Source organism: Amblyomma mixtum, chromosome 7 (assembly GCF_055824585.1).
Source record: "Amblyomma mixtum isolate Tamu chromosome 7, ASM5582458v1, whole genome shotgun sequence".
NCBI classification, from domain to species: Eukaryota; Metazoa; Arthropoda; class Arachnida; order Ixodida; family Ixodidae; genus Amblyomma; species Amblyomma mixtum.
Window position 1 is genome coordinate 107,018,339 of NC_143018.1, and position 14,613 is coordinate 107,032,951.

At 46.4% G+C, this 14,613-nt stretch overlaps 2 protein-coding genes across 3 annotated transcripts in view; one reads left to right on the forward strand and one right to left on the reverse strand.

Moving 5' to 3' along the window:
• Nucleotides 1-14,613, forward strand: part of LOC149337133 (protein NEDD1-like) — an 80,385-nt gene that overhangs the window by 32,261 nt on the left and 33,511 nt on the right. For both annotated transcript variants that reach the window (XM_089553346.1, XM_089553347.1), the window contains exons 7-9: nucleotides 802-895; nucleotides 4,102-4,146; nucleotides 9,952-10,011. In XM_089553346.1, coding sequence (XP_089409472.1) covers nucleotides 802-895; nucleotides 4,102-4,146; nucleotides 9,952-10,011 — 199 coding nt within the window. The remainder of the gene's footprint in view (nucleotides 1-801; nucleotides 896-4,101; nucleotides 4,147-9,951; nucleotides 10,012-14,613) is intronic.
• On the reverse strand, nucleotides 7,066-9,202 carry LOC149337134 (uncharacterized). The gene has a single exon (XM_089553345.1). The coding sequence runs from the start codon at nucleotides 9,062-9,064 to the stop codon at nucleotides 7,127-7,129; it is 1,938 nt and encodes a 645-aa protein (XP_089409471.1). The 5' UTR covers nucleotides 9,065-9,202; the 3' UTR covers nucleotides 7,066-7,126.

Genomic DNA, 14,613 nt, shown 5'->3' on the forward strand with positions numbered 1-14,613 from the left:
CAAGGGTGCGTCTTATATGCGAATTTTTCATTTTTTTTTTCCGAGTTCATCGATTACTCCGGTTCATGCTCAAGCTTTTTTCACCTAAATAATGTCACTACCAATAACACGGTTAATACTCCAATACCGGGACCGCCTTGCGCGACATTCTAGGTGATCTTTATCATGAAACGGCGGGGATGACGACTTCCGGGATCACAAACGCGTGGCTGTTTCGAAGGCCCCAAGCAAAAGTAATGAGAAGCGCCAAAAGATGGTGACAATCGCGCTTCTCGGCATTGTCACCACAAGCCGGCGTTCCTTTTTAGTCACCCTTTGCAACTTTTTTTGCTCCGTGTACGTAGTGCATGTTTCAGCCGAGTTGCTTCTAGAAATGGGTGAACCTTTTGATAGCGCATCTGAAGATGAAGACTTCGAAGGTTTCAAGTAGAAATAGAATGTTGTTATGGACATATGGGGAGCTGTATCGTTTTATCTTTTTTTTTTTTTTGCTAAAACGTGGACGGGTATGGCGTGAGTGTTGCCTTTTTTGATCACTTAGCATTGCTTAAGAATTGCTTACAGGTACGGTGCGTTTCGCGATAGTCGCGCAAGCGTGTTTAATTAAGCCTCACTAGCCTAACTTGGTAAACTGGGGTGCGTCTTATACACGGGTGCGTCTTATATACGAACTTTTTCAGTGACAGCTTGCATATATGGCAGGTGCGTCTTATACAAGGGTGCGTCTTATACACCGGAAAATACGGTAGTCGTTTGCCCAGTCTGTACTAGCGTGCGGTGTTGGATGTCTTTTCGCCACAGATGGCTGTCCTGGTGCGTGCCAGTGGTGCCAGCCTGGAGGCCCCAGCCAGCACCAAAAGCAAGCAGCTGCCTGTCCACTTTTCTCTTTGCTCAGGTGAGCACCCACCAAGGCCATGTCCTAAGAGCGAGAGAGCTTTGTCTGCCTGTAGTGTAGGCCTTTACTGGAGGGCATAGCCTTCGCTTAGGAGAGAGGATGGCACCACATAATGCACGTGCAATCCCTGGATTACTGGCAGTGTGGTGTTTTGTAGAGCCTGTGCGAAAGCAGAGGGGAAAGCGGAGAGCTTGCGTCTCAGTTGCGCTTTTTCTGGGGTAAGAGGTGTATTGCCCATCTGTATTCTGCTCTTTGCTTAACTCTTTCGCTACCGCGGAAAAATGCACGATTTGGAGCGTACTGAAAGAATTTTTTTTCTCAAGAACTACTCCACCCAGCACATATTGCAATGCATGAAATTGTAGCTTATTAGTTACACTTCTGAATGAAACAAACACCAGAGTTGTGTGTGCAAAAGTAAATGAACATTTATTTGTGAAATTTGCTAAAAACACAAAAAAAGTAAATAGCAAAAACAAAAATTACCGGCTGCACTAAGCCCGAACTTGATTAGAGGAAAACTGGAATATACAAACTGTTGCACATCAGCTGTGAGAAAAATTTACTGCACTTTCCATGGCTTGTCAAGTCAGGGGTCATGTCTGTGGTGCCACTGTGAACAGCAATCAGAGGTGAAGATGTGAAGTAGAGGTAGACTGACAAGTGCTTTACATAAGGTTTTATCTTTGTTCCTCCCTTGTTCTCTGATAGCCGAGCTTGTAGTTTCTTCTTTATTTAATTTTTTTCGGTTGGTGTTGAATGGATTCTGAGAGGATTGGGGGCGTGGACTTCTTTTCCCTCATCATACCCGAAGATTTCTTGAATGAGCTGCTCCCTGAAAGCCAGCTGATAAAATTTGGCATTTTAGGCAAGCTCTAAAACATCAGGATTGATGAAATAAGTTTTATCGATGTGGTTCAAAAGCCAGGACACTTCAAGTGTTGCCAATAGAAGCTGCCACCACTGAATCATCCGGGTCCGTTACGTGCAAAAAAAAAAAAAATTTGAGAAATGATTTTTGATGGCAGAGGGCCAGAATAGATTATTCTGGTATTTCAGTAGAGATACAGTCGTGGCAGGTCAACAATTCCAATGTATATGATGATTCCAATGAACATCAGAATCTCCAACAGATTCACGTCTTCCCATGAGCCGTCACGCCGAATTTGCTGAAAATCTTCATCCATGCATACTTATTAGTGTTTCCGCACACGATCTTCATCATTTCCGCCGTGAAGAGCATAAAAAAAAAGTCGAAGTCGAGCGAATCTCCGAGCGCCGCTCCGCAGCGATGTGCCGATATGGACACCTAGCTGTCGTCTTGGTTGAAAAACGCGACGCAACCTTGAGCATTTGGCAAACTGTCTTCGCCATACGTTGTCAAGACCCTGAAGCACAAAAATAAACCACTGTCATCAATTACAAACCGTATGCACCGCAGAAAACACACAGCGAACGAAAACATAACTTACATGCAAGTACGCGCTGACGTTCCAGGCTCCCGAGGCGAAGTCTCGCGGCCGGAACCGAAATCCAACGTTTGTACATTGTTGCCCGACTAATAACCGCTGCTTTCGTCGCAAAAAACGAAACCGAAACCGGCCGATGTGCTCGGTGTCAGCTTTCGCTTCCGAGGAGCGCGCGGCGACGCGGACGCCATTTTCTCCGGCTCACGGTGCTGCGGCCGTTCAAAGTTTTATTTTTCACGGCGCCCCCTCATGTCAAACCACTGAAACCAAGGCTGCAATCGAAAGAGCAGTTGTTGAGCTCGCTAACTAGATGGCGGAGCACGTCCACAACGCCCCAAAATTAGCTTTTTTGCGCGGGCGATTTGAATCGATCATATGCGAACGATCGCCTAAGGCGCGGTAGCGATAGAGTTAAGGGGGGAGCCTGGTCTTGAAAAAAAATAAATTTATGAATGAAGTCACAGTTAAGGAATCTTCAGGGAGTATGTATTTTTGTGCGCTGGTTCTAAATGTCATTTAATTTCATGTAAAGCAATACCTTGAGCACTTATGTAATTTTTATGCATATATTTTGTGAAGAGCTTTGAAAAACATTTGCTGTGGGAAACTCGCTGAAATGTATTCCATTGGGTTCTCTTGACACCAAGGAATGCAGTAGGGGTAAAATTGTCTTCCTGCCTATCATGGAACTTGAGTTATGGGATACTGAAGTTGTCACTTCAGAAATGAGAAGAAAAATATGTATTCCTGTTTCTGAAGTGGCACCTTTGATACCTTATAACTCAAGTTCTATGATAGCTAGGATGATAATTTCACCCTTACTGTATTCCTTGGTGTCAAGAGAACCCAATGGCATACATTTCAGCGAGTTTCCCGCAGCAAATTTTCAAAACTTTTCACAAAATATTTGCATAAAAAGTGCATAGGTGCTCAAGGAATTGTTTTACATGAAATTAAATGACATATCTAGAATCAGCACACAAAAATACATGTGCCCTGAAAATTTCATAACTACAACTAGATTACTAAAATTTTCTTTTCAAGACCAGGCTCCCCCATTAACTTCAGTAACTCTCCATGTGCGAGAATTCTTTCATGGCAGAACAGCAGAGGCAGCTGTGCTCTGGACAATGCTGTTGCCCTTCATAGAGTCCGGTTGTGTCCCTCTATGAAACTGGTCGAATGAGCTTTCACTGTATTGCCAGGCTTTGGACTTGCACTTGGCTTGATTGGGCTTTTCCCGAGCTGAGCAATGTGCAGGGCTTTTCAAAAGAACAGCAGCTTTGAAAGCTCTTAAATTATAAGTTCAATGACCCTTGAAGGTTCGATGAGCTGCCATTTCAGGCCTACTGTGATTGTTGCCTTCAGTCGGATACCACTTAAGTCCACAGTGAAGCTCCAGCCACATTCAGCTTCCGCACACAGAATTACTCCACGTCGAAAAAGTAGTCCGCTGGTTAAGAGTTTCTTGTTACCTAAACAAGAAGCATATCGCATGAAAAAAATTATGAGCTCTAGAATTTTGATCCCTGGCCTGTTTAATAGAGACAAACATTAAAAAGTTAAGTTCGTTTACTGTTGCGATTGGCCAGCGGTGTAATGTAGAACGCCACGGACAGCTGCCCAGTGTTAGCAACTGCTGTTTTTTTTTAAGTTGTATCCTACTATAGTTCCCATTGAACTGATGTCTCCTAAATGCCCCATCACCTCTACATCTGCTTCATGTCACCGTTGCAGATGCTGAATCTCCTGCCAATCTCATTCAGTCGTCAACACCATACGGTGAGTTTTTTCTCTTCTGTCGCAGATCTGGTGTCTTCTTGGTCATTCAGGACCTGCCTGCCGATCTTGCCAGGCCTAATGCACGGTTTGTGAAACACGTCTGAGCTATTCCTGTACCTTGCGGGTGCGGAGATGCCGGAGTCTTAGTTTTCACGTTGCTGTTTTCCTTTTACTGCTCAAACTTGGAGGGAGGGCTGGGGAACTGCAGTGTTCATAAATTAATATAATGGCCAACCGATTTCTCAGCTTTGGTGGGAAGGTTTAGGAAACTTGAGTAAGACTTGTCCAAAAGTTGTTTCTTTCAATTTATTATCACCAGGCAACTAGAATTCTTGAACTGCTGCTGTTTGCTGACAGGCATAGCAAAGGGGAATTTGGGACTTGCTAATGTAATTGCAAAGTTTGTCCATTAAAGATCGCATGTTCCCGCAACAAAAAAGTTTTTTTAGCTGGTATGTTTTTTTGCGGTGGTCGTTATTTCGAATTTTTTTGCGGTCCCAATTACTTTGAATTAACGAGGTTGTACTGCATCTCTTGACGACCTGCGAAGCTGTGAAAGTCAACTTGGCTGTGATCAAAAAAAATTCGGTAGTGCGGAAAAGGTGTGCGGCAAGTCAACATGGATACTAGTTCATGTTTGCATCTGCATTTCTTTAAATCTTTGATGGTCGAATTTCTTTTTAAAGGAACTTTCCCAGGTGGTCAGATTATTTTATTGTGAATTTCAAATACACAAATCGACTAAATTTGGGGAAAAAAGTTGAGAAAAAAATTTTGGGACAGTATCTTTATGTCGTCATCACGCTGAGAAGTGCAAAAATGTTCGATAGTATTCAAGAGTATGGTAGTTTGTGATGAAACATGGATCTGCTCACAGTGCCTTGTCGCAGTCTGCACACATAAAATGCATGTTTGGTGTCCGCATGGGGCGTAGAATTGTTAGCGCACACATGGCACCTTCGGCCTTTGGCAGAGGTCTGGAAACTGTGTAAGCTAGGAAAGCTATGATACCCCACGAGCGCCGGTAACAAACGAAGGACAGCGGCAATAAAAGTAAAAGTCAAGTTTTGCCAGCCTCTGCAAGAAAGTGCCATGAAGATAAAAAATCAACTTTCGCGAGTCTACATTCTGACCACTTGGAGAAACCAAAACTGCGAAAGCAAATCACCGCGCGACACGTTGGAGACCGAAATCAGTTCTTTCTGCACTGAGGTAGCATGAACATTTTCTGACGCTTGTAACTCCAGTGAGCTTGTATTGTCAGTATGGCACGTGAGTTCAAATGCACGGTTACGACTTCCTGTATGGCAAAAACGCTGTGGGACTGAAATTTGCCGCCGTATGTGAATGCAAAAAGCATCAGAGGGTTAGAACAGTTCGGTTTTTGTTGAAATCTGCTGACCTCCTACCCTAAAAAAGGCAAGTTATCAACGCTGAATCATTTTTTTTTTTTTAAAGTTTATAGACCCTGTAACAATCACTGTTAAGTTGTGCACTTGTGTGTAGATGTGAGGATTGCACACTTGCCCACTTCAAATACTGTTGCATCGTGGAGTTCAATTTTGTGTCTGAAAACCAAATGTAAGGCTGCTTGCTTTCGTCAGTTGGACAGTTTTGTGAACAGTTCCCAGCATTTTCCAAGCAAAAAAAGTTAGTAAATTATATTCTTCAGTCTTACTCTCGTAATAGGACTCTTGGAATAAAAGCTCATTCGACGCTTGTTAATTTGGATGATTAGGACCACTGCCAGGGTCCTGCCCAATCCACATGCAAGTCTGTTGCGTCAGATGCTGCTGGGCTCGTGCTGGTTAGTTCGGACGGGCTTTCAAAGGGGTTGCGCGTGTTACTCGATTGGCTAGTGATCGTCCATTTATTCATCCTTAGGCCTGGATTGAGTATTACATTGCTTCCCGCGCAACTCCGACGTGCATGCAATGGCCGATGTGATTATGATAGGCAGGCACTGATTATGATCGGCAGGCACCCATCACTAGGCCGAGAATTGCGTAGTTTGGTTTTCAGAGCTTTGCTACAGACCCGCAGTGATGGCGGCTAGTATTGGTCACGTATGAGCCAGTCAGCGTGCCTAGCCCCGCTTGCACGCGTTTTAATATGCTTGTTGGCTTGTCACTGCTATTTATGTTTTTTGAAAGGGTTTTGCTGGCGGGGTTTCCTTACTTTCGTTCGCATGGTTTTTTTTTTGTTCTTGTAGCTGCCCCAAACTCTGCACTTGTCAGTGGTCGTGAGCTGCTCGCAATCTGTGCGGGGAAGCCTTCTTACATGTGATGTCTAATGTGAACAGGTTTCCACTGCTACTGCATTGCACTGTGAAAGACTCTGTGGATACCCGTTTCATTATGGAGCAGTTCGACTTCCGACACTCCTGTTAGTGTGTGTGTGTTAAGGGGGGACATGGCTCTTAAAGCTGTTTTTATTATTTTCTGGCCAAATTTGATAAAATTTACCTGTATTATTCAGTTTCTTCCACTGATTTCAAATATATAATTTGTTTTTCAATAGGCCAATTAGTTACGAAGATAAATGAAATTAATGGTTCATAATTTGCAGAAACAATGAAAAATAACCGCACTACAGAAATTGATATTAACACATGGCTAGGTACTAGAAAGCATAAGGAATACAATGTTAGGAGTACTTTTTTGATGCAACAAATATTAGCGATGCTAGAGCAATCCAAAGTTCACTGTTCAAAACGTGGGCACCCTATTGTCTGATATAGAGCAGAACTGCTAAATTTTAAAACCCAAATTCCAAAATCTGCTCCTAACATTGTGTGCTCTGCACTCTTAGCTACATTCCACAACAAAAATTATGGTTCTACCTGCCTTGAAGGCCGAGATATCGTGTCCACAAATTTGAAAGTCAAAAATAGGCATTTTGAGAAAATGATAAAAAGAAATAAATTCACTTTTAACCAAAAATGCACAAAAAATAGTGCCATATTTTACATCCTGTGTGACTAAAAGCCACCAGGAATGTAGTCAGTCTGACTACAGCCCCCCAAATGGCGCTTTTTGAAGGCGTGCTGCATGTCCGAAGTGGTCTTGTGCTTCTTTGCAGATGCCACTGCTCGGCGGTGGTCTTTCTCCGCCATGCGCTTTGTGCTCAGTGCTCCAGGTTTGAGGTGCAGCTCTTTCAATATTGCTGTGGACGTCCTCTCATAGCCAGCATTGAATCGCATCACAGCCTCAGCCACTGCAGCTTGTACAGTGAAGAGTGAGGCATGCTGTTCCTTCGGAGCCAGTGCCCATATCAAGGAGTGAAGCGATTCATTGCTGTTCTGAGTGCTGCCCCTTTGGCACCGCTCAAGAAGTTTCTCGTCAGAAAGGCGCTCATAAATGGGCAGCAGGGCCTCACAGACGTGTGGAGGCAGATTGTAACGGTGCTTAGGAGCTGCCTCGCCCTTAGCGCTTGCTGCATTCTGGCGGCACCATGAGCCTGGTCCTGGTGGGCAATGGCTGTGGTCTGACACCAGGTCATTTGATGTCGTGTGGTGATAGGTGGCCATCACTGCTTCCTTCATTCCCTGCACATCACCCTTGTGAGTCTTCAGGGCCCAGCCATAGTACCGCGTTAGCTTTGAAACTAGGTCAGCAGTCAGTTTGCCTTTACCACCAAGGCTCTCTAATCCAGGTCCTTTATGTTTTGTGATGAGGTTTCGCAAGCTGGTGCCCATCCGTTTCTGTACATGGTTGACACAGTCTTCTTTCTCCACCGAAATGTACCCATACACTTTGGCCTCCTGCAGCGCAAGGAAAGCACGGCTGTCACCATCTGAGAGTAGGGTGGTGTACCTCAGGTTATGTCGTTGTAGTGACCTCTCGAAAAGGATGAGGGCGGCTTCAACTTCCATTTCACCGGCTTTCTTAGTGGTGTTTTTCTGGCAGGCGTGGCTCTCCTTCCAAGCTTCGTAAGTCGGATCACCTTCCTTTGGCCCACGCTCACAACCAGCACAGAAGTTGCTGAGCACAACGAAATCGAGGACTAGCCCCGTGAAGAGCTCGATGACAGTGCCGACGCCAATGTGCGACGAGTGGCCGCGCGTCATCCAGGAACCATCGTATGACACAGCAATGTTTCCGGGATTCCCAAGCTTTAAGTCATCGTACAGCTCCCGAACCGATTGCGCGCACTGAGTCGTCTGCTTCTCGGCAGCAAGAGCCGCCGCGGGCGCCAACTTCGTCTTCACATACCTCTGCCATGTTTTGGTGTGAAGGCCGCGGTGGGAGATGTTCATCGCGGCAAAAATGTCGTTTAGCGCCGTTTGCCGATTCCCGGTGGCTTGCATCGCGCGCGTAGCAAGAACGTTCACCACGAAAGGGTTGGTCTTCTGGTTGCCGTTCACGCGGGGCGAGCTCCACGCCGACGAAACATCACCGCAGCAAGCACACCTGATAACGATCTTTATGGCAAGGCCATATTCTCGTTCGCCTCTGCCTACAGAGACGCTGCCGCCGCACACGTTGCACTTTACGCACGACATCATCGCGTTCACGGAGATCAAGCTGACGATAACAAAGCCTGTCTCGATGTCGACTGGCGCGTCCGCATCGTCATCAGCGCGAGTGAAAAAATCCAGCTTTCGCGTCGTTGCTGGCGTTGAAGCAAGAACTCGAAGTTTTTCTTGCGTTTCTGCCTCCCTCTGCACCAAATCCGCACGCTGCAACATTGCAGTGTCATGCCGAACGCGGCCGCTGCCCGCAACGCTTTGACTCGTCGACGAGCTGGCTAGGCCTTCTTCAGCACTGTCCGCGGCTTCGGCATCGCTTGCCGGTGGCGGCGGACTGTTCTCGATGTCTTCCGAAGGAATGGCACGCTTCTGGAAGTTATAAAGCGATCGCTTCTTTCTTCTGCCGAACTTGTGCCTCGTGGCGAACTTTACCGTTGGATCGGACATCGTTGCACACTTGTCACAAAGAACGAAGAGACGCGTCGTCGCGTCGCCTGCGGAGTGAAGCAGACGATGGGAGCCTCGCGCAGCCAATCACAGCGCGCTTTTTGGTCACGTGCGCTAGCTTGATGAATAGGGCCGCGCGTTGGGGCTTTTCTTTGTGCACGGATTTCGACGTCACCAGTGAGCGGTCGGAGCCATTTGTGGCGGGAAATTCAAGAAGAAAAGCCGCTCTTTTCAACGAGACCAAGATGGCTGCGATCGCGAGCGTGGAAAAAGAGCGACGCGCCGCGACAAAAAGCGTTGTTTTTGCGTGGAATTCAGCTCACAGGGATGTTATAAATTGATCGTGCGCCTAAAATACTGCACCAATGGGCTGGAAACCTGGTCAATTTAAGGATTATTAGCTGTAGATTTCGAAAATGTAAATTTCAGAAAATCGATTTTTTCGCGATTTTTTCGTCTCAAAGAGCCGTGTCCCCCCTTAAAGTGTTTGATGGAATATCGAAAATCCGTCATTGCTGTGCACTTTTTGTCTCGAAAGCGGTTGACCGTTGCACAGTTTATCACCGAGTAAATTTGCTCTCGCACGACCGGTTTTTTGGGAGATTTTTTTGGGGCCATTTGATCATCCGGTCTTCGGACATTTCGGATGTTTTTTTCCGCTGACTTTAAATCGGAATCCGCGAGGTTCTACTGCAGTTCATGCTTCACCATTTGTCGTTGAATATTCGGCATCTTTGAATCTCCTGTTAGGGGCGAATATTTTGGGGCAATGTGTGCATTTTCTTGCGCTGGAAATTGACTTTTCTCGGTGTTCGTGATCACATTTGCCGCCTTGTTGGGATGTTGGGGGGGGGAACTTCATCGGGCTTTCCGACAATGGCTCGCAGGTCCCGGTCTGGAGCAAGGAGACGCGGGTGCCGCCCACTTCCAGTTCGACCCGGTGAAACGTGAGTGCAGTTGGGGGCAGCTTACTCTCTCGCCACATAGCGGTGACGTCTGAAGCCTTTTTGTGTGCATGTCCCTTTGGCGATGCTGCACAGTCGTTATCTTGTGACATCACTGATGTCGCAAGTTTGAACTGAGTGGCACTGTTTACTGGTGCTGGGAGCGATCAAATCACTTGACTTCAGTTTAATGCCTTAAAGGGGCCCAGAAACACAATCTTAGCTGACTGTTTTGCCTGTTGATCGCATACAGTGAGTTACAATGGTGCTATTAGCGTCGGTAATACTGCATACATTCCGTTTCTTAATATTTTAATGTCCTCCCAAAAACAAATTCATGGCTCTGATGGTGTCCCCACACAGTGGCGGGTTTTAGCAGCGGATATGACATCACCTGGCACGAGCTTGATGATTGGACAAACAGTAAATATACTGGAAATTGTGTGAATAAATAGAGACACATTTTGTCACCTGTCGGGGTTTTATATTAGATCAACAAAAACAACTTGTCTTAGATGAAAGCCCTGCAAAGCAAGTAAAATAAAAATACACCACCAGGGGCGCTCTGGCATGGAAACGACGCTGCCAGTCTCAGCAAGAACGAGTTACAGAGAGCAGGCAACCGCGATGTGCTCTGGCAGGCTGTTTTGATTGGTTGCGCCAGGTGCTTTCATTGGGAGAGCGAAATAGGAGTGGGAAGCCCCGCCAAAATCGAGTTGAGGGCAGCGTTTTGTTTGCTTTTTTTTGAAATTTCTTCACTGAATAACTCACGTTCCTGTTCATCAATTCCTGTAATTCTTTTTAAGTCAGCATCTGTGTGACATAAAGAATCCACCTGAAGTATAGCCAGTATCCCCCCAAGCAGTGTTTCTTAGCTGGTCTTAGAAAAAAAAAATTTTGTAAGTCACAATAATGGAATCTTCAAGAAACATGTATTTTTGCGTGCTGATTCCAAATATATAATTTAGTTTTATGTAAAACAAGTCTTTGTGCACCTATATAATATGTCGTGCAACTTTTTGCCAAGAGCTTTCAATAAATTCTGCTGCAGGAAACTTGCTAGGACGCATGTTATTGGCTTTGTATTGACATCAAACTATGCAATAAGGGCGGAATTGTTATCCTGCCTATCATAGAAGTTGAGTTACAGGGTTTTGAAGTTGCCACTTCACAGATTTGAGAAGAAACTGATAATTTCAAAATCCTATAACTGACCTTCTATAACAGGCAGGATGATAATTTTACCCTTATTGCATAGCTTGATGTCAAGAGAAACCAATGGCATGGAATCTGACAAGTTCCCTGCAGTAGAATTTCTGTCAAACCCTTGGTAAAACTTGCCTAAAATTTTGCATAAGTGCACAAGGACCTGTTATGCATATAACTAAATTACATATTTGAAATCGGCACGCAAAAATGTATGTTCCCTGATGATTTCATGGTTGTGACTTCATAAATATAAATTTATTTCTAAGACCCTCTTCCCCCCTTAAAGACCCTCATCAGAAGGTATTACATAAGGGGTGGGGCACGCAGAAATGAAAAACAGAATAAGTACAGGTCATTTTCGAGAAAGTTGTGCAAATGAAACATTTTTACACACAAGTACGCATGAAATTCGTTCAAGGAACGCAGATGGGCAGGTGATGGGAGCAATCTCGGAAACTTTCCTGACTTCGGCCCGAAAATGTCAGCGCTTGGAGTCGCATACCAAAATTTAGGCACGCCATAGTCGCAATTTCCGCTTTAGTCTGTCATGTTGAATTTCCTCCCCGCTGTACTCTTGCAGTGTTCAAGAGCAAATTCCCAGCTATTAAGGTTTCTTGCCCGTCTACTAAAATTGCAGCGCTCAGCGGCAGCACACAGAAGCCACAACATAAATATTTTCTGCAGGAAAACGGTGCGGCCCATATGCGTATGCGTTTATACGGCATATTCGGTTTTAAAGTGCGCGAATGCAAGTCGGGAAATTTTGGGAGATTTTACCCCGCGTAATAGGCGCACCCCGAAGTTTGAGCCGGATTTTCTGAAAAACAAAAAAGTGCACCTATTATGCGAGTAAAAACGGTAGCAGCCAACGTCTAGAAGGCATTGGCAAAGTCAACCCTCGTGTTACATTCCAGCAAATACAGTAGTTTGGTTCGTCTCCGCACTGTTGCACACCCAAAATGGTACTGCCCAACTCGTGAGGGTTGCCACAGACTGACACTTCTTTGCTATCATGACATATTGATTTTTTTTTATTTGATGGAGGAATAAGGCTGTTCACTGAAAGGTGTGGGTTAGCACATTAGTGTTTTCTGGTCTCAAGACTGTAGGGCTGGAAGCATGCTGTGTGAGAAAATCATGGGCGTCCGGAGGGGGGGGCAAGGGGGGGCGGCTGCACCCCCCTGGAAAATCACTCACTCTAACCGTGAGTGATGGCCGCACACCAGGGGCGGCGGTGCGCTCAGCAAAAAGAGTAAAAGCGGCCCCGCTTCCAGCTTTGGGTCACATCTGCGAAGTGCCGCGTCCGGGGACACGTCGTTGCAGACATACAGCGGCACCGGCGAGCATGTGTTTCGAGGCGTCTTGAGATGGGTGCCTGTTTCTTTGATCTCTAGAGAGATAGCCACACGGAGGCAGACAGTGCACATTCCGGCCACCGATGAATTCTTCAGGAGGGAGGGACAAATCAGCCGTGTCCACCCCCGCTTTGTCGGGCTGCTCAAGGGCAAGCAGGCGATGAGTTGGCGCCGCCGCCGCTCGCTGTCTCCTCCGATCCACGGGAGAGCGCAGTTCGGTAGAAGCGCCGCTTTCAGAATCTTCGGCAAAGGGGATTAGCAGTTGCTTTTGTTCACGGCGACGCAGTCTCCAGAGGCGCCCCCACACCAGCGTTCCTTGCATCTTCTCCGGAAACCAGCGCCTTTGGTCAAGGCAGCCCGATGGCGCCTGCCTGGCTCGCCTGGCTCGCCTGTCACCTCTGGCTGGGCCTCAAATCCCAACAGCGCCCATGTACTGTGCGATGTCAGTGCATGGTAAAGAGACCCAGGTGGTCGACATTATCCGGAACTCTGTACTACTCCGTCCCTCATAGCCTGAGTCGTTTTGGGGCTCTGAACCCCATAAAAACACACAAAACAAATTTTCCGACCGGAGTGGCGAGTGTCCCTTCCCCTCGGAAGTCACGAGGCGTTCCTTTCACCCCCAGAGTGCGCATTCGGGGATATTGCGGCAAGTAAGCCCTTGCACGTGTGCGCGCCTCTGTGTTTGTGCTTCGGTGTCTTTAGTGGCCGGTTGTCAACGAAGCTGAGAACAATCAAGACAGCAGACGAGGAAACGACGAGCGGCGAGTAGTGTGTGTGCAAATACTCGACTGTGCGGTTGCGCGAGCAAGATGGAGCGAGGTGTATGAAGCTGCGAGCGTGCATTTATCTTGTAAATAAGTTTTCGTTGTATATATAGTCATTTTTTGTTTTCAACGTACGCATTCAACCGTTTTTTCAATCAATGTGTATATATTTTTAACACTACCAACCCCGAAGAACTCCATAGCCAGCTTTGTCTCGCGCGGTTCCGAATGATGGACATTTGGCGCTTCTTCAAGCATCAGCGGTTGTCTGACGAAGCGTTATCCAAATGCGCCCCTGCAGATTCTGGTGTGATGTGTGACAACGGTGTAGCATTTGAACAGAGTGATGCAAGCTTTTATCACCGGACAGTAGCTGATGTCGTCGACTCCATGGAAGGGACTCTGTCAACAGTGAGTTCAGGTAATGCAGCAGGCCGAGATGATTCCATTTCTCCTTTCTTGGGATTTAAGTCCGGATTTGACCAGAGCGATGCAACCTTTCATCACCGGACAGTAGCCGACGTCGTCGTCTCCATGGAAGGAACTTCACCAGCGAGCTCCGGTCACGCAGTAAGCCGAGACGATTCCCTTTCTCCTTGCTTGGGATCGAAGTCCGGAGACAACATCAAGAAAACAAATAACTTGCCTCAAGAATATGACTTAGGAGAGTTTCTAGGCAAAGCTAAACTCACTGGCATACCGGACTTTTTGAAGTTACGTCTTCTTACTAAGCCATGGTCGCCAAATGTTACATACGATTTTAAGAAGGATGTAACACCTGGAAAGAGGCCTTTTCGACATCAATGGCTGGGAGATTACGCCCCCTGGCTTGCGTACTCAGCGACAGCGAAAGGCGCTATTTGTCATTTTTGCGTCATTTTTCCTCCACGTGTTCACCGGGGTACTCAAGGAAGTTTTATCGTGCGCGCTTTCAGTAACTACAGAAAAATGCACGAGGCGTGCAGGGATCACGTAAAATCCCAATGGCACCAGGAGGCAATGACGGCCTCACAGAACTTTATGGATGTGATGAAAGGCAAGCAGCTACCCGTTGTAGAGCAGCTGAACAGAGCACTGCACGCGCAAGTTGAAAGGAACCGTGAGAAACTATTTCCAATAGTTTCCACCATTGTCTTTTGCGCGACGCATGACTTGCCAATTCGCGGCAAGCAGTCCGATAGTGGAGTCTTCAATGATCTGCTTGACTTTCGTGTAGAAGCTGGAGATACTCTACTTCAGGAGCACTTCGCTTCTTCTGCTGGCAATGCCAAGTA